At 38.9% G+C, this 16,103-nt stretch overlaps 1 protein-coding gene across 1 annotated transcript in view; it reads right to left on the bottom strand.

Moving 5' to 3' along the window:
- Nucleotides 1-8,232: 8,232 nt before the first annotated feature.
- Nucleotides 8,233-16,103, bottom strand: part of NHLRC2 (NHL repeat containing 2) — a 33,775-nt gene continuing 25,904 nt past the window's right edge. The window contains exon 11 of the mRNA XM_069020060.1: nt 8,233-15,938. Coding sequence (XP_068876161.1) covers nt 15,673-15,938 — 266 coding nt within the window. The 3' untranslated portion in view covers nt 8,233-15,672. The remainder of the gene's footprint in view (nt 15,939-16,103) is intronic.

Below are 16,103 nucleotides of genomic sequence, written 5' to 3'. Positions count from 1 at the left end.
TTCCTTTTTCACACTGCAGAAGGTTTTCATTAACAACACAGAAAATGCAGTGCAACCTTTCAAATATCAGGTTAAGAAGAAAAAAATCTAGGAAATGCTTTTTATGACAGGGCTATTTAAATATAATCACATATCTGTCATCATACAGGACTGCTTATAACAGGCTGTCAGTTCTCTTGGAGAGGGGGTGATCTGCAGTCAAAGGTTTTAAATAAGGAAGTGCAGAATTTTTAAAACTTCTATAATGGGCATCCAAGAAAGAATATAGATATTCTGGGGCAGGGGAAAGACAAGTATACTAGAAAGTAGTATATTAGTAAGCCAGTATCAACTGGACAGTGCATATTTATGGTTGGGAGGGGTGGGAAACTGATATATAATCACAGAGAACTGAGTATTCTCATCTCCCACTGCCGTAAAGGACAAGACCTGACTTGGGCTCTGTTGTGTTTTATGACAGCTTTGGTTATGCAGCCTTACATTCTTGACTAGAATATTAGTTGCACTAATTATAGGGGTTTCTTTTTAATCTTGAAAGGTATATATGTGACTCCCTTCAGACTGTAAAATAAATAAACCAAAGTTAGGGAATCTGGAAAAAAAATTAAGGTCCTAAGATAATATCTTAATTTTTGTTGCTGAATTTTATGGGTCTTAGGTGCATATTTCCCAAGTTAGTGTCATGTATTAGGTGCTTTAGACTTCAAGCCCCTCCATTTTACAGAAAAGCAAAAAGAACACATTGCTTCTCCCAATATTTGCCTTAGGTACTCTGTTACCTTAATAGAAAAATCAACTAGGGGAAGGTGTGAAAGAGTTAAAAAGGCAGTTTTTAGTGAAGAGCTGAGCTCAGGATTCCACACATACTGGAAAGAGGCTTTGCAAGTTAGTTCTAATAAAACATCAGAAAACAAGGTTAGATTATCAGACAAGAATTCTTCAGGATTAAAGGTAAAAATAAACCAGACCAGGCCAGAAAGATTTATGCATGATTGCAGAACTTCCCCAAAAAAAGGGCTCCTAACCATCCATCTGTCTGGGTGGTTACACTGCAGCCAGAATGCTCCATGATTCCTCACTGACACGGAGGGATCATGCAGCTCCATCTCAGGGCAAGGCTTTCCGCCTCTCACTGACCAGGAGACATCAAACCTGGCAGATTGCTGCTCTCAGTTATAAATGCCTTCGTTTCCTGCTGCCTGGGCTGCAGCTCTGCAATACTGAAAGTGAAATCACTTATTCCATGAGCTGCAGTTCATGTCCCGGCGGTGACAGCAGCAAATGAGAGGTCACCACATCTTCCTTCTCTGCTGATTCAGGCTTCCCATGGAAGAGTGCCCTCTAACTGGTGCTAACAGGGCTTTGACTACTGCCTTTTCTCAGAACAACCAACCTGTGGTCCAAACTGCCAAAAGCCCCTCCCTGGCAGAGGGAGCTGAGAGCCTGGACCACTCTGCAGGAGCAGTGGGAGCACACGCAGCAAAGGCTATGGGAATGATGGGAAGCAGCTTCTGATGCTGAGTGTGGAGAGGTATGGAAGAATAGCTTATACAGGAGGTCTGTGGCTGAGGAGATTGAATCCTTCTGCCCCAAACTTAATCCTTCAAATTAAATCCAGGGAATTGTTCGTGACCTTCCAGACGCTCAGTGCCAAAAGGTCAGGTAGGCGTTAAGAAAGAGCATCGATCAGTCACTCAGATCCTCACCTGTGGGTAACAACCAGCAGTGCAGGGGACAGCCTGGTGGCTTTTCCAAAGCCACGGATGGTACTTCAATGGGAATAAAACACAGCCACAAAACTCACCTCCCAAAGACTCTGCAAATGCACCCTTTGCAGCAGCCCACAATGGGAAGGCCCATCCCTTCCCTCTCGTGTGTAGGATCTGCTGTGTTTTGGAGGAAGTCAGAGGTCACAGTGCAGGATCAAACCCCTTCTGCGACGCTCCTGTGGTTTTTATCTGTTTCAATTGTCTTCTTATCCACTAGAGGAGAAGAAAAAGCCCAAAAATACCATGAAGGCAGATGCATCTCTAGCCAACTTCAACATTTTTTCAGTATGTGATTAAACATCCCTATAAAAGCATGATAAAATCTTTGGATCCTTTAGGATTTGAACCTGGACAGACATCCAGCTCAGCTGAACTCCATGTGCCCTTCTGGAATTCCTGGACTAAGGACATAATTCCCACCGTTCAGGAAAGTTTTTTAAAATTTATTTTCCTATACATTGCTTAAGCTTCAGTGGGACAAGCAATGTCTATAAACAGGTAGGCAAAATCAAGACATTGGAATGATGGAAGCAGAAATTAAAATTTTGTACAAGTCACCTATCTTATTCTTCTGGCTCCCAAATCAATTTTAAAAGCTGTTTTGCTAAGATTAAGCACTGCCAGGGAAATAAACCTGTCATACCAACTCTTATTACCATTTATATTACCACAGTTCTCAGGAAAAACTCCATGGCACTGAGTGCTGTGTAAACACAAGGGGAGAAGAAAGTCCCATGTCCATGGAGAGCTTATACTGGGATTTTACAACTGATGGACAACAGCAGGCAGCACGTGGCACAGCACAGCCAACAGCCAGAGTCTGACAGCAAACAATGAGATATTATTGGTGTAGGAGTGAGTGATCTTAGTCCAGGAGAGCCTAAAAGTTGATGACATTTCAGTGTTTTAAGAAAGGCTTTGCCAGTGTTGATGAGGAAATCCTTTTGAAAAATTAAGGGAAGCCTCAGAGCTTAGCTGTGCAAAAGTTGCAAGAATAATAGTGGATAATGGTGCAGAAAGATTAAAAAAACCCAGAGGCTGGAGCTGTATCTTGAAAATTAATAGAATGTCACAAATAGGAAATGACCAGGCTGTGAGGCACAGTGAAATATGTGAAAGTGCAGCATGTGACTGATACCAGCAGGCAGGGAGAGCTGGCACTTGGATTCTAGAAAGTCATGTTTCAGTCACCACCCTTTGGGCTACGAAATCAACACCTGAGAGAGTCACATTTGGGACAGGTAAGAGCAGGCCAAGATTCTGTAACTAACACAGTGTATTGTAGAAACAGAGACATGAGGTAGAACACCTCAAACAAGTGTTCAGACAAGACAGAGCAGAGCAAAGATGGAAAAAACCAGCAAAAACTCAGATACTGTCCAAATGCAAGGACCTAGTGAGCTGCTGAAACGGAATGAATGCTGGATTTCTAAGGCTTGTCTGTAATCAGAATAATAAACATTCTGTAGTCACATTATTGTAATCAAGCAAAAGATTGCTTGCAAAAGGAAATGAGCAACATGAAGGAGTAATGAACAGATGATTAGGAGTTTTCAGGTGTATTTACTTTATAAAGTCAAAGGAAGATAAATGGTGACACTTCTTTAGTAGAGAGAGACCATTCTTTAGGAGAGAGGGAGGAAGACTCTGACTCCTCAGCACAGGTGGTTGAGGAACTTGGTACCATCCAGAGACAGAGTGTGCAAAGGGAGCAGGGAAGGGAGGTGGCAGTTCACAGGAATTCCCATCAAAAACTGGAGATGGGAAAGAGAGGACTGTTCAACCAAGGACATAATGAAGGAGCAGTGTCCAAGGCATGCAGAGAGTTGGAATAAAGGTAAGTACAGAGGCGAACAAAATGAAAATTTCAAAACTAAAAGACAGTTTGTGTATATTGAAGGCAACTGGCAGGCCAAGAAGACTGAAGATGGTTAGCAATGGATAATTAGAAACCTTGCTGAGGGCAATTTCAGTGGTCAGCATGAGGACAGCCACATTAGTGGGATGTGGTATAGAGGTGAAATAGAGGAAACAGAACCTCTTGCTAATAACACATCTCAGGAGAGTAAAAAGAAAAGGGAAAGGGATGTACAGGGTAGTAGTAATTTTTTTCGAGTACAAGAGAAAGTAAATTGCTTTTCTTTGGAGAGAAAGGAGCTACAAGCAGATAGTTACTGTGCTGCAAGCCTTGGGAGAACTAATTACAGAGATGAATTGAGAGTGAAAAGGATCATGTGATGGTCATTAAGAAAAAGCTCAGCAGAGATTAACGAGAGGAGCAAAGCAATGCAGGCAAATGCATCTATTTGCTGCCTGAGAGAAATGTATAAACTCCACTGCCCAGTTAGAAGCAGGAAAATTTATTCCACTTGAGGATTCAGCCTTCATGAGGTTTATATCATAGAGTCAAACCTACCACTGAATTGAGTCTCTTCCCAAACAGAGGAGAACTCGGTAGCCTTTAATGCTGCGATGTGCTATTAAAGTGTTGTGCTGGAACATAATTCTAATGGATTTTCCTCATTAATTTCCTTAGCTGACAAAACCAAAAAAAACCCCAAACAAAACCCCAACAACAACCAGAAAGGAGAGGGTTATAGAACCATAGAACCACTTGGGTTGCAGGAGACTTTAAAGATTATCTCATTCCAGCCCCCCTGCCATGGGCAAGGACACCTTCCACCAGTTTGGATCATTGCTTACTGTAGTCCTCACACTGTTAAGGTGGCAAGTCAGAATTGCTTTGGGATAACTTGATTCCTCTTTCTTTGCTTGACTGCAAGCACTTCTGAGTTCAAAATATACAATTTTTCTAGGTTAACTTGTTGGGATTTTCTGCAAACAGCAAATTATCTCTTTCCTGGGAGCACTTTAATTGTAAATACAACTTTCCCGTGAGACTGTGAGAAGCTTGAGCATGGATTAAATCCTGGTTATTTTTTGCTTGTCACTGTACAAGGTACTCCATAAGCTTTCTGCATGTTAGGAGGAGGTGGAAAACAATCACTCTGAAAGGTTCATCTGAGCTAGGCTGTTCTTGGAAAACAGATGCATGCCTGCTGTCAGGTGCCTGTAGCAAGGTAGTCTCTCTTATTGTCAAGAAAAAAGCTGTGATATGCAGAGTCCCAGAGGGTGTCAGGGTGATCAGGTTACCACTGTATGTGAAAGCAGGAAAGACCCTCTACCAGGTGTATAAGAAAAACATATAATGTGGTGATTACTGGTGATGCATTCACACAGACCAGAAACAGGTCTCAAAGTTCCCGAGACCTCCATCCATTACATATTTTTTTAAATCAGCAAGTTTGCTATATATTGGGAAAAAAGACATACTTCTATATAAAATATACCATCCATCCTATTTCACTTCTTTTGGCTAAATTCTGTATTTTTTATCTATTTCATGTACTTCCATGCAATCTAAGCCTCCTGTAAAGAGAATCGTTCAGTTGAGCAGCCTCCAGTAAATAAAAATTTTAATCCCCTGCTAGTTTAAATTCATAACTAATCCTGTTATGATTCAGTAAATGTTTCATTTTACACTTAGCAGTGAATTTGTGAGGCAAATTTTTGTCACTGTCTGCTAGAGACTCCATTACACCCTCTGCATCTTCCTCATAAGGTCTCAGAAGTTCTGCCACATGCACATCTGATTTGAGTCTATGATAACAACAGCACTTTGTAGCACTTTCGCTGCTAAGAGCATGGCAAAAATGCAAATTAAATCCATCTTCCTCACTCAACTGCATAAAGGAAAGAAAAATTTAAATGATGGGTTTCTCAGTAGCCCCCAGCAAGTTTCTTTTGGATTTAACTGCCACTTAGGCATTGATGCTCCTACGTACTGCTTGGTGCATTTCAATGCTGCATTTTCTCCTGTGGTTCCACTTGCCCAATGTATTAAGATTCTGAAAAAATGGTTACATCTCTCATTCTCGGTGATCTCTGTGTCTCAGTATCAACCCCAGATAACTTGGAAAACATCACAGCTTTAGTCAAGTGTGTCAGAGTGCACAAGGAGGGGGAGGGAAGGCGCACAGACCTTGATGCAACGACTGCTTACGCTCGCTGCTGACACACATCAATGCTTTCATTAATGATAAATCGTTGTATCAATAAAAACATCATTTAACTGCTGACTCTGCTTTGCTCTGATTAAAACACATTGCACTTTATATGCTGTCACCTCAGAACCTCACAGGTTCACTTCACTATGGAAACCATGTGTTTGTCCAAGCCCTGTTATCTAATGTAGATATTAAACCTGATGTGCTGCCTTCTTGTTAGAAAATAAAGATGGTGTTAGAAAAACTATTTGTTTCTCAAGGACAATAATTGCAATGATAGCTTCAAAAATAACACTGCAGTTCCATGGTGAATAGATTTCAAACATTATACAGCACAAGGGTAACTTCAATGAAGTATTTAGTTTTAGTGAAACAAAATCTTCATTAATATCTAATTACTCCTTAATATTAGAGCTTTGTTCACTGTTTGGGAAATATACCCACAATTTACAGCCTGAGCTCTTGCCAGGAGCTCTGAGCACTGGCATTCCCATATACTCTGCTTAAGGGAATGTCTGAGACAGTAAAATTACGGAGAGATTTAGCTAAGGGTTATAACTTGCTAATGCTTTTCCAAAAAAAAGAATCAGTATGTGCTGCTGCAGCAACACTTTAGAAAGCTAAAACTTTCTAAAACTTTACATGCAAAGGCTGAAATCCTCACCTCTGCTTTGATTTCTCTTCTTAAAGTAGAGGGCAAAGAAGCACAAACCTGCTCCAGAAAGCCCAGTTACAGCAAGGGTGGAACTTTGCTACCCACACTGGCACATAAAATAGCCATCAGGTATTGTTTTCAGTTCCTGGTGGGATTGTGTGCACAAAATACCAGGGTGACAGGCAGAGAAGATAAAATTCAGATGAGGCAGCAGTCATGAGTTTGAACAGCCACAGGAAACTACTTCAGATGGGAAGGACAGGGCAGGGAGAGGAGCTGTGTAAAGCCCCATTTACCCAATCTCCGGATAAGTTGCTCTTGGCAGGAGATTGCAGAATCCCTTGCAATAACAAGAAAATATCTTGGCCCTGTTAGTGATTTTAACATGAAAGGCTCCTTTCCCTTGCTTTTAGAAGCAAGTTAATTAATAGTTTCCTAGAGCAGTGACTTTGTGACCACAGAAATCTGCACTGGGCAGTGCCTCCCTGGGTTCTGGCAAAATGCACCAGCCCAGCTCAGTGCCACAGATGCCATTAGATACAAAACCATCATAGATTTGTTTGCATGTAGAACATACAGGTCTGTGTTCGCACAGGATTTCTGTTTTAAGAACACTCAGAAGTTGGGGGTGAAGGTGTCATTTCAGAGATGACGACTGAAAGCCAGCCAAGGTTCAGCTTTGTGATCTGTGGCAAATGCTCACTAAGATGCTGAGAGATTGTGTGACCTGGCCTAAACTAGCTGAGTTGAGCTTGGCAGAAGCTTTTGATGAACTTTTTAGTAAAACAGAGAAATTACAATCAAATTTGTTTGACTCTGTCAAATCCAGACTTGCTGCATCAGGCTAAGCTGAATATATTGCATCTACAAGGAAATCAAAGAAAGTTAGCTGAGTTTTATGAGTGGTGTGTATAAATATTTTAAATATTTGAATAGATGAATAAACACGAGGAAAAATCTTTAATGGGGTGGGGGAAATGACACAAATTTAACATAGTTACAGTACAATTTATGGGACTCACTTACAGTAGATATTCCAGAATTTTTGTCACACAATGCTTTCATTAATGAGAAATAATGGTATCAATAAAAACATGATGAGCAGCACAAATAAGGGATTATCTTTGTAGGCATGTTGGTGTCCATCTCCAGTTGTACTGGAGCACATGAGAGCCTGCATTACTGCCCTATACCTACAGGTTCTTGGTCAAAGCTGCAAAACTGTTTTCTGAGTAAAACAATTATTTTTAGATGCTGCTGCTAAAACACAGTTCAACCACAATTATAATTAAACAGGCACCCACATGCTGCAAAGTGTAGCACAGTCTAACCACAGTCACAAACACTACTTCAAGTGGAGCTCCATGCAGAGGGATCTGTTCCCATAGCTAAATTTGCTCTGGGATATCTGCAATAAACTGAAGGCTACAATCAGGCAGCTTGTGACTCATGCAGTGCACCATTTTTAATGTCTCTTATGTGCAGAAATGAAAATAAAAGCAGATCTCTTGTTCACAGACTCCTGGAGGGGGCAGTCCTCACGACTCACACTGTTTTACAGACCTTTGGTCACTGAAGGGCTGACTGACACCCACGGCTGAGGAGCCTGGGGCAAAGGGAGTGGGAAACAAACAGTACTTCTTAATTGAAGTGTTTTATTCAAGCTGCAGCCCCTCACAGCAGACACATTTCATAACTTCTGTATCTGTGTTCACACAAAGATTGACAGACAAACCCAGCCTTGAAAGAACACATAAAATTTTTTAATGTTTATTTTTCCATGGAAAAGCTTTACAAGGAGAAAGAGGCTGCACAGGAGAAAGCATACATTCTTTAATCACTGTTTATCTGTTGGTTTGATAGCCAAGGCTGACATGTCTTCTACAGCGTATTTATTTGTTCTCACAATATTACAGGACATTTACCTTTTATTTAAAAAGGATCATCATCTATGAATATTGTTAAGAACACTGTTAGGCAACATTGTCAGTGAAGAATTTACATGACCTACATCAGCTGTAGATGACGTGCTTTCAATTCTTCTCATATTTTGTAACAACAAACGTAAACCACATTTTTTAAGTGTTCAGATATATGAAAGGCTTTGCATCAAATGTAATGGAGAAACAAAGGTTTAGTATCTCAAAGAGAAGACAAAAATATTCCAATGCCCACAAAGCAACACTGAAATTCTCAAGGAAGAAAATAAAATTCCTGTCTTTCCCCTTAAATCACCTGGAGACATTTATTAAGGTGTTAAGTGCTCAAATGTGACTTTCCTCACTAGCATTGTACTGCTGGGATTTTTAGATATCCCAGCAGCAGAACCTAAATGAAGTTACATGTTTTTGCAGTGAGATAACCTGACCCTTCCTGACTGCCCCTACACACCACCTTTTACTGTGTAAAGAATCTTTGCTGATCTATAGAACAGATGAAAACAACTCCAAAACAAAGACCAACCCTCCACCCCTCAAATACCAAGAGGTGTCACCTTTGCCCCTTTAGATCAGTGCATGCTTTGCCTTCCATCTCACTCAAACCACAATTTCAGCAACCTGTTTGAAGTCTCCCTGCCACATTTGTTCTGAAGTGTACAAAAGAGGTAACAATAGTTTCAGAAGTAAGCTCACAAGATTGAGAAATAACTGCATTTTGTAAGAAAAGGAGTTTGACAAATAAGCACCGTAATTTCAAATTAATTCAATAACATGACAGAGAAGGAAAACTCTTCACAGTTTCAGAATTAGTAGAATTAAATCCCTCTGAAGCTTGCAAACCATGAAGGTCAAATACTTTATTCCAATCAGTACTCCAGTATTTCTGTAAAGAAACACTTTCAAGTATTGTTACAAAAGGCACTGATTTTTTCCTTCAGCCATCAAGATGTAATAAAACCACAAAATTTCTGTCACACTGGGCCAAACTCCTGGCCCTAAAGATATTTGCCACTAATCTTGGAGCACCTGGATTTCACCCAGTCACTGTTTAACAACTACCTTCTTTTTCTTTATTGATTTTCTTACAAAATCACATAGATCCATCACAGGTTTTAATGATACAAAGATTAATGGTACATTAATGGTAACAACAGAGAGGAGAACATTTTAGTTGTTTTAATTATACTTTAAAAGTGAAATTGGACACTTCTGAAATTAAATATTCAATAGATAAAACATTTAGCAATTTTTTTCTCCACTTTACTATCAATTCATTTTTAAAATCTGGAAACCAGAGTCAGAAATCTGATTCAGGCAACCCTCAGGACAGATCCCTTGAACATATGGTTCAAACCCAGTATTTCAGTTTAATCAAAAGCTTGGAAAATAGGCTCTTATTAAAAAAAAAAAAAAAAAAAAAAGAAAAAAGGAAAATCAAATTGGGAATTGCTGTTTTGCTTTCTATGCAGTCTGACAATGGCCAGATGGGTTGAATTTCTCAATCCTTAGTCAAAATGGGAAAGAATACAGTGTGGAATATCTCTCTTCTGAGGCATGTTGAGTACAGAACATTAAGTTAAGGCAGATGTATGAACAGGTTTTCTTCAAACGGGATTTCTTTAGCTCAAAATTGTCAATGTTTCAAAGGAACCAGGCAAGACTTTAAAAATACTTGCAATTCTTTTGCTTAGCCCTAGAGCCTGCAATTGGACAGAGTTCCCTCATATGCTTGAAAGCAATGGACCACCAAAGAGGTAAAATAATTTAATTATCACTACACAACCATTCCTCAACTCACACCCAAGGCTTCCAGCTTCTCATCTGCAGCAGGAGTGCATCACCTGACAATAATTAAACAACCTGCAACAAGACAGCAAATTACATAATAGCTAAAGTATTTAACCTATAGCAGCTAAAGTATTTCATCTCTAGCATCAAAGTTTCTTGAAACTAAGAGCCATCAGAATCCCTGCAGAGGCTACTCAAGTTTGAAGGGATGTTCTGGGACACCTAGAAACAACTTCAGGACCTCACTGGACAGGGCCAGAGGTAAAGGTAAAACTTCTGACAGTAGCTGCATCAGTGCAAAGCTTGATGAAGCCAACCTGAGGACATCACCTTATTCTAATGCCATCTAGAATTACTTGCTATTTACATCCCATCCCTGAAGCAGGGGAGGGGCAAGGAGCTGGTGGAGGGAATTATCCTTCCTACGTGGATCCCTCCATGGTAATAACATACGAGCTGCGTTTCATTGTGGAAACTACACAAAGGAGGAAAGGACAGATCCAAAAACCTAACCAAAATCCCCCATAATAGAATGACAAAGAAACCAAGATAAACTTGGAAACTAAATCATAGGTGTGATGACTTCTGAACAGGAATGAATCCTAATCCTAAATGAGAGTAGTGACTTTACTTGTCAGAGTACAAAAATTATAAAATATATATCAGCTGCTTCTGATGGAAGACAGTACTGAAACTTGGTTATATGAACATAATGGAATGTAAAACATTAGAAATATTGTTTCTAAATGAATGATCTGTTGTTTAATGCAAAAACAGATGTTGTGACTTAATTAAAAAATAACCGGGTCTCACATTTTCAAAAATTATCTCCAATTACTTGTCACCATCCTTATGGGACAGAGAAGCTCCTCTAATCCCTGACAAACCAATTGCAATGAAAATTGTAATGATAAATTCTGAATACTAAATATTTGCTAACATAAACCAGTAATATTAATTGATTATATGAGTAAGTGACCTGGCAGATTTGAGTGGAGAGTTACTGGGGGTGACTGATGAGCTGCTGTGCATGGGAAGTTCTCCTTAGGTAGCACAACTGCAGCCTGGAGAACACAATGTGCCACAGCAAATCTCACACATTCTACAACAAAGAAAACTTAATTTTGAGTTCACACTTTTGTGGGAGTGTAGCCTCAACGTGTCTTTGAGGTAAGTCTTAATGAATACCAGTGATTTTAAAAAATTACACATCTTAAGAATGTACATAAATCTCTGCTATTGTCTGCTAAACTATAAACCATTTAAAACTAGATCTATCACTCATAACTCTACAGAGTCAGACATTTAAAGCTTCCATGTATGTAGAAAACCTTGTTAGGAATCAAAAGTTCAAGACAATTTGTGGTCAATAGTGCCTCTCTCTTTGCTAAAATAAATAGTCAATAATTAAAGGAACAAAAGGACATGGCCCTACATAAGAAGGAAAGTCTCTTCATTTTCATCATCCCCCTTCTCTGAGCAAGAGGTAAGGAATATATTTTTCCTGATTTTCTCTCAACAAAGCAGTTTTACCCATGGTTTCAATATTTTCCTACTGAAATAAAACCAGTGCATTAAGAATACATACAATATATATTGTATATTCCAATATACAATATATTGGAAGCCCCATGCACCTTTTCTCAGGATAAGCAGATAAGGCATTTACCTGATGCTATAAAACTACTTCTCATGTATCACTCATCTGGTCTGCACTTGCTTGGTACCACACTACCACAGCATTATACAAACAAAATGCTCTACAGGTGGAAGATATGAGAAGCCAAACACAAACTAGAAGAAAGTTAAGAAAAAGCATTCAATAGAAAAGCCAAAAATGATGTAAGAATCTAACACAAAAAGAAATCAACCAAAAATACATGCATAAAATACGTGCCCATCAATAGGTTTACACAGTCATCAAACCTATCCTTCCTTCAACAGAAGGGAGCAAACTACAGAAAGATATTACTGAATTCAAACAACATGAAAGAGCTATTAAAACAAATTACACTCCCTCTTCAAAACCACATTATCTTTTTTCTAGTCTAATAAAAAATATTATACTGCAATTAAATAAAATTACTAAAAACATCTCCTGGAACTATTAATACATCCATTCAAAACCAAAAAGCTGTCCCAGAAGTGCAAACACTACAACTAAAATCTTAAAATGCCACTGAACTTGTTTCCATTATACAAATCAACCATGACCAATACTCTTTAGAGACTTGCTAAAGTCATTTAGTGCTTTATTAAGGTTTGAGGCAAAACCTGTTTAAAGCCAGTAGAAAGTCATGTTTGGAAAATGCCTTGAATTAAATACTTTTACTGTGAGACACAAATCTGGGAGTGCTGAGCCATTCCAATTTGCTTGGAATTTTTGTATCAGGAAACACCAAAAAACTAAGTTCCCATACAAAGAGGTAGCAGTCATCAATATATCCGATTTTTCAGTACTTAGACAGAATAGTAACATTTCCTATTTTTCTGCATCATATTTGGAAGATGCTTTCTGGTATTTAAATAAATTTCTGTAGCTTGTACCTGCTATTCTGTTTGCCTGTCTGGTGGAGTTTATGGCACTTGTTGCTTTACTGTAAGAGCATCTTGTAAACCCTGGAGGAAGAAATGGAAATAGTATCCCTAAATATCATAAGCTCTCAAAAAATCTATGCTCTTCTAATCACAGAACATTCGAATGTCTGTACACAACAAGTGAAACAGAAGGAGTGACTCTGGGAATGTGCATCCTTATGCCTTGGACAAACAAAACTTGGTGTTAGACTACATGATTAAAGGCCAATCACAGTGAACACACAGACTGAGCAAGGAAAGAACACTGAGATAGAAAATATAACTACGATATTGTAATTAAACATTATACACTCTAGTTAAATAAAGTGAGGAATAGAGCCTTTCCCGTACAGCAATACATTAATTAAAAGTGTCAAAAACAAAACAGATTTTTGATTTTTTTTTTTTTTTAAATATTGGCATACAGGCAGAATTTGATGACCTGATCCAATTGAAATAGAAAAATATAATGTCATCTTAGCTGAAAATTTGAGCTGGGGCTGTTCAGCCTGGAGAATACTGGAGAGACCTTATAGCACTTTCCAGTACCTGAAGGAGCTACAAGAGCTGGACACAGACTTTTGACAAGAGCATGTAGGGATAGAACAAGGGGGAATGGCTTCAAACTGAAAGAAGGCAGATTTAGATTAGATATTGGAAAGAAATTCTTTACTGTGAGGGTGTTTGGACACTGGCACAGGTTGCCCAGAGAAGCTGTGGATGCCCCATCCCTGAAAGTATTCACAATCAGGCTGGATGCAGCTCGGGGTAACCAGCTCTAGTGGAAGGTGTCCCTGTCCATGCAGGGGGTTGGAACTAGATGGTCACTCAGGCCCCTTCCAACCCAAAGCATTCTATGACGGGACAAAATGAGAGATAAAAGATCTATCTGATGAATTACAGGTTCAAGATAACTGTAGCAGTTTGGTTCGTTATTCTGAACTTCTGAACCTAATGCTTGTTTTTTTCAGAGAGCAACAGAAAACCTGCAGGCTATCTAGAAGCTGTTCTAAGGTTTCCTGGCTACTATCCAAAGGTAAACAGACAGACAAAAAATGGTGAAAGACTGAGTTTTACTAAAGTGTAAAAAATAGTAAATGCCCAAATCAGTTTCTTTATCTTCAATCTCCCAACAGCATTTGTGAACAAAGCAGCAAAGCTTTTTCACTCTTCAAAATGGCATGTGAGAATTGAGAGGCTTACCCAAAGGAGCTGAAACACTGAATTAGAAAAGTTGCTTAAAAACCAAACATAAGAAAAATAATATTTCAGCCCTTACTTTGCTGACAGGTGAGATAACAACCATTTCTGGTGCCACAAAGAACTCTCAGATAAACTGGCATTTCAATGGAAGGAAGAACCACACCAGTCCATATGGTTCCCTTAAAACAAAAGCCTCTTGGGTTCATGACCAACATTTCTGTCAGCCTTCAAGTAAGAAAAAGCAACAACAACTGATGCTGGGGATTTACTGAAAGGTGTCAGGAATAATTGTTTTAGAAAAGACTTTATAAAAAAATTCTTTCACTACTGCACTTCATAATATGTGTGACAATACTATCTTTCAACTTAAAACAAAATCATCTTCTCAGAACTGATTATCATGACCAGAGCACAGAGCCTAACCTAATTACCACTTAAGCACGGTGGAAACTCTTCCAGTTCAAGTAATAAACTTGCACCACCACTATCACCCTGCCCCTACTTCCTATGGCAAATTGAGAGAATTTTACTCGCAAAGCATTTAAACCCCAAGGGCAGAGTTTTGCAACAGAGTTTTAAAGCGTCCTACTCAAAGATTAGGTTACCAGTGTTCTAGCAAAAGATCAGAAGCTCTAAAGATGAATGTAAATAATCCATTATCAAATATACAATTCTGGTTCAGTGGCCACTATTACAAATCCAGGGACTAACAGTGACTTCAAAGGATCCTGAATCAGACTTCAAGAGTGCAATATTCTTCATAATATTATGTATATGCAAGACAGAAGTCTTCAGACAAGTCTTTGCAGAGAAATCATAAAAATGGGAGTGAATCACCCTGCTTGAAATGGTTGACGTTTAATTTTTGCAGTGTAGATATTCAACCATTACCTACCACTTTCTATAAAACGTAGATTGGTATGTATCAGAAAAGCTCCAGCATAGCTTTGTGGTGGCTATTATATATATATAAACACATTGCAGAGAGGCACATTTTTTGTTAAAAATCAGCATGAAATTCTTCTGCAGGAACTTGAACACTTCCCCTTTCACAGAAAATTTTCCATGAACCTTTGCTCTTCATGTAAGGCGGTCACGTTGAGTTAAAGCAAAATATTCCATTTGCATAAAACTAGAGCTGCATCTAGTTTAAGATGCATTTTCAAAATACATGTGTTGTAAGTGTCATTACAGAAGAATAAGCAAGATACTTCTTTTACAGACTGGAGAAAGAAACTTCCTTTTGACATTCTATTAAAATGTAATAAGGGCACAAAAGAAATTTTGAAGTGTTAGTCCAAAATGATCTACTCCAACAGTATGTACAGTGCAAATATCTTACAGTAACATCAGAAAGTAACACCAGCTCTTTAAATGGATTCTAAAAATTGTTGCTCATTTCTTAAGACTGGCAGACCTCCAGTATGTTCACAATTGGCAACAGAATCTACAGTATTACAAAGTTATTGCTGCTGCTGTAATGCAAAGAAATGAGGTTGTGATGATAAATTTTCCCGTTAGACTGTAGAGAAAACTACTTAATTTAACCAAGCATATTATTTCTTAGCTTTGTCACAAGCTCTAGGAAAAAACAGAGCAAAGTTATCTATTTGTACTTTCTCCCACAGAAATGGTGGATAGCAAAACAAAGTGTGAAATCAGCTGGCTTTGTGTTAGTTGGTTACAAAGGTGTGTGTGAGCTCCACTTGAGCCGAGCTGCCTCGGGCTGTGCCAGCAACCTGCAAGGGCTGGCTGAACGAGACTCCTGCCATCATACAGGCACTGCTACCTTTGCTGCAGTAGTAGAGGCACGCTTTGATGGCCAGGGTGGCTTCAGCTGACACACAGCTCCCTGGTAACTGAAAGGGAATGACAGTTTGACAGGAAACATCCTTTATTTCTCCTGTCAGACACTGTCCTTGCAGCAACCAGGTATTATCTGTAAAAGAAGAACAGATTTTATCATTAGGGTATTTAACACCACATCTGAAAGCTACAGAAAACACTAATTCTACCTATAGGACAACAAGGACTTTCCACATGCAACATTAAAGGAAATTTCCTTCCTGATTTTTCCAATTGTGAACACAACAAAAAAAAAGAA

The sequence above is a fragment of the Aphelocoma coerulescens genome, chromosome 6, assembly GCF_041296385.1.
Source record: "Aphelocoma coerulescens isolate FSJ_1873_10779 chromosome 6, UR_Acoe_1.0, whole genome shotgun sequence".
NCBI lineage: Eukaryota > Metazoa > Chordata > Aves > Passeriformes > Corvidae > Aphelocoma > Aphelocoma coerulescens.
This window is presented reverse-complemented; position numbering and strand designations above follow the sequence as displayed.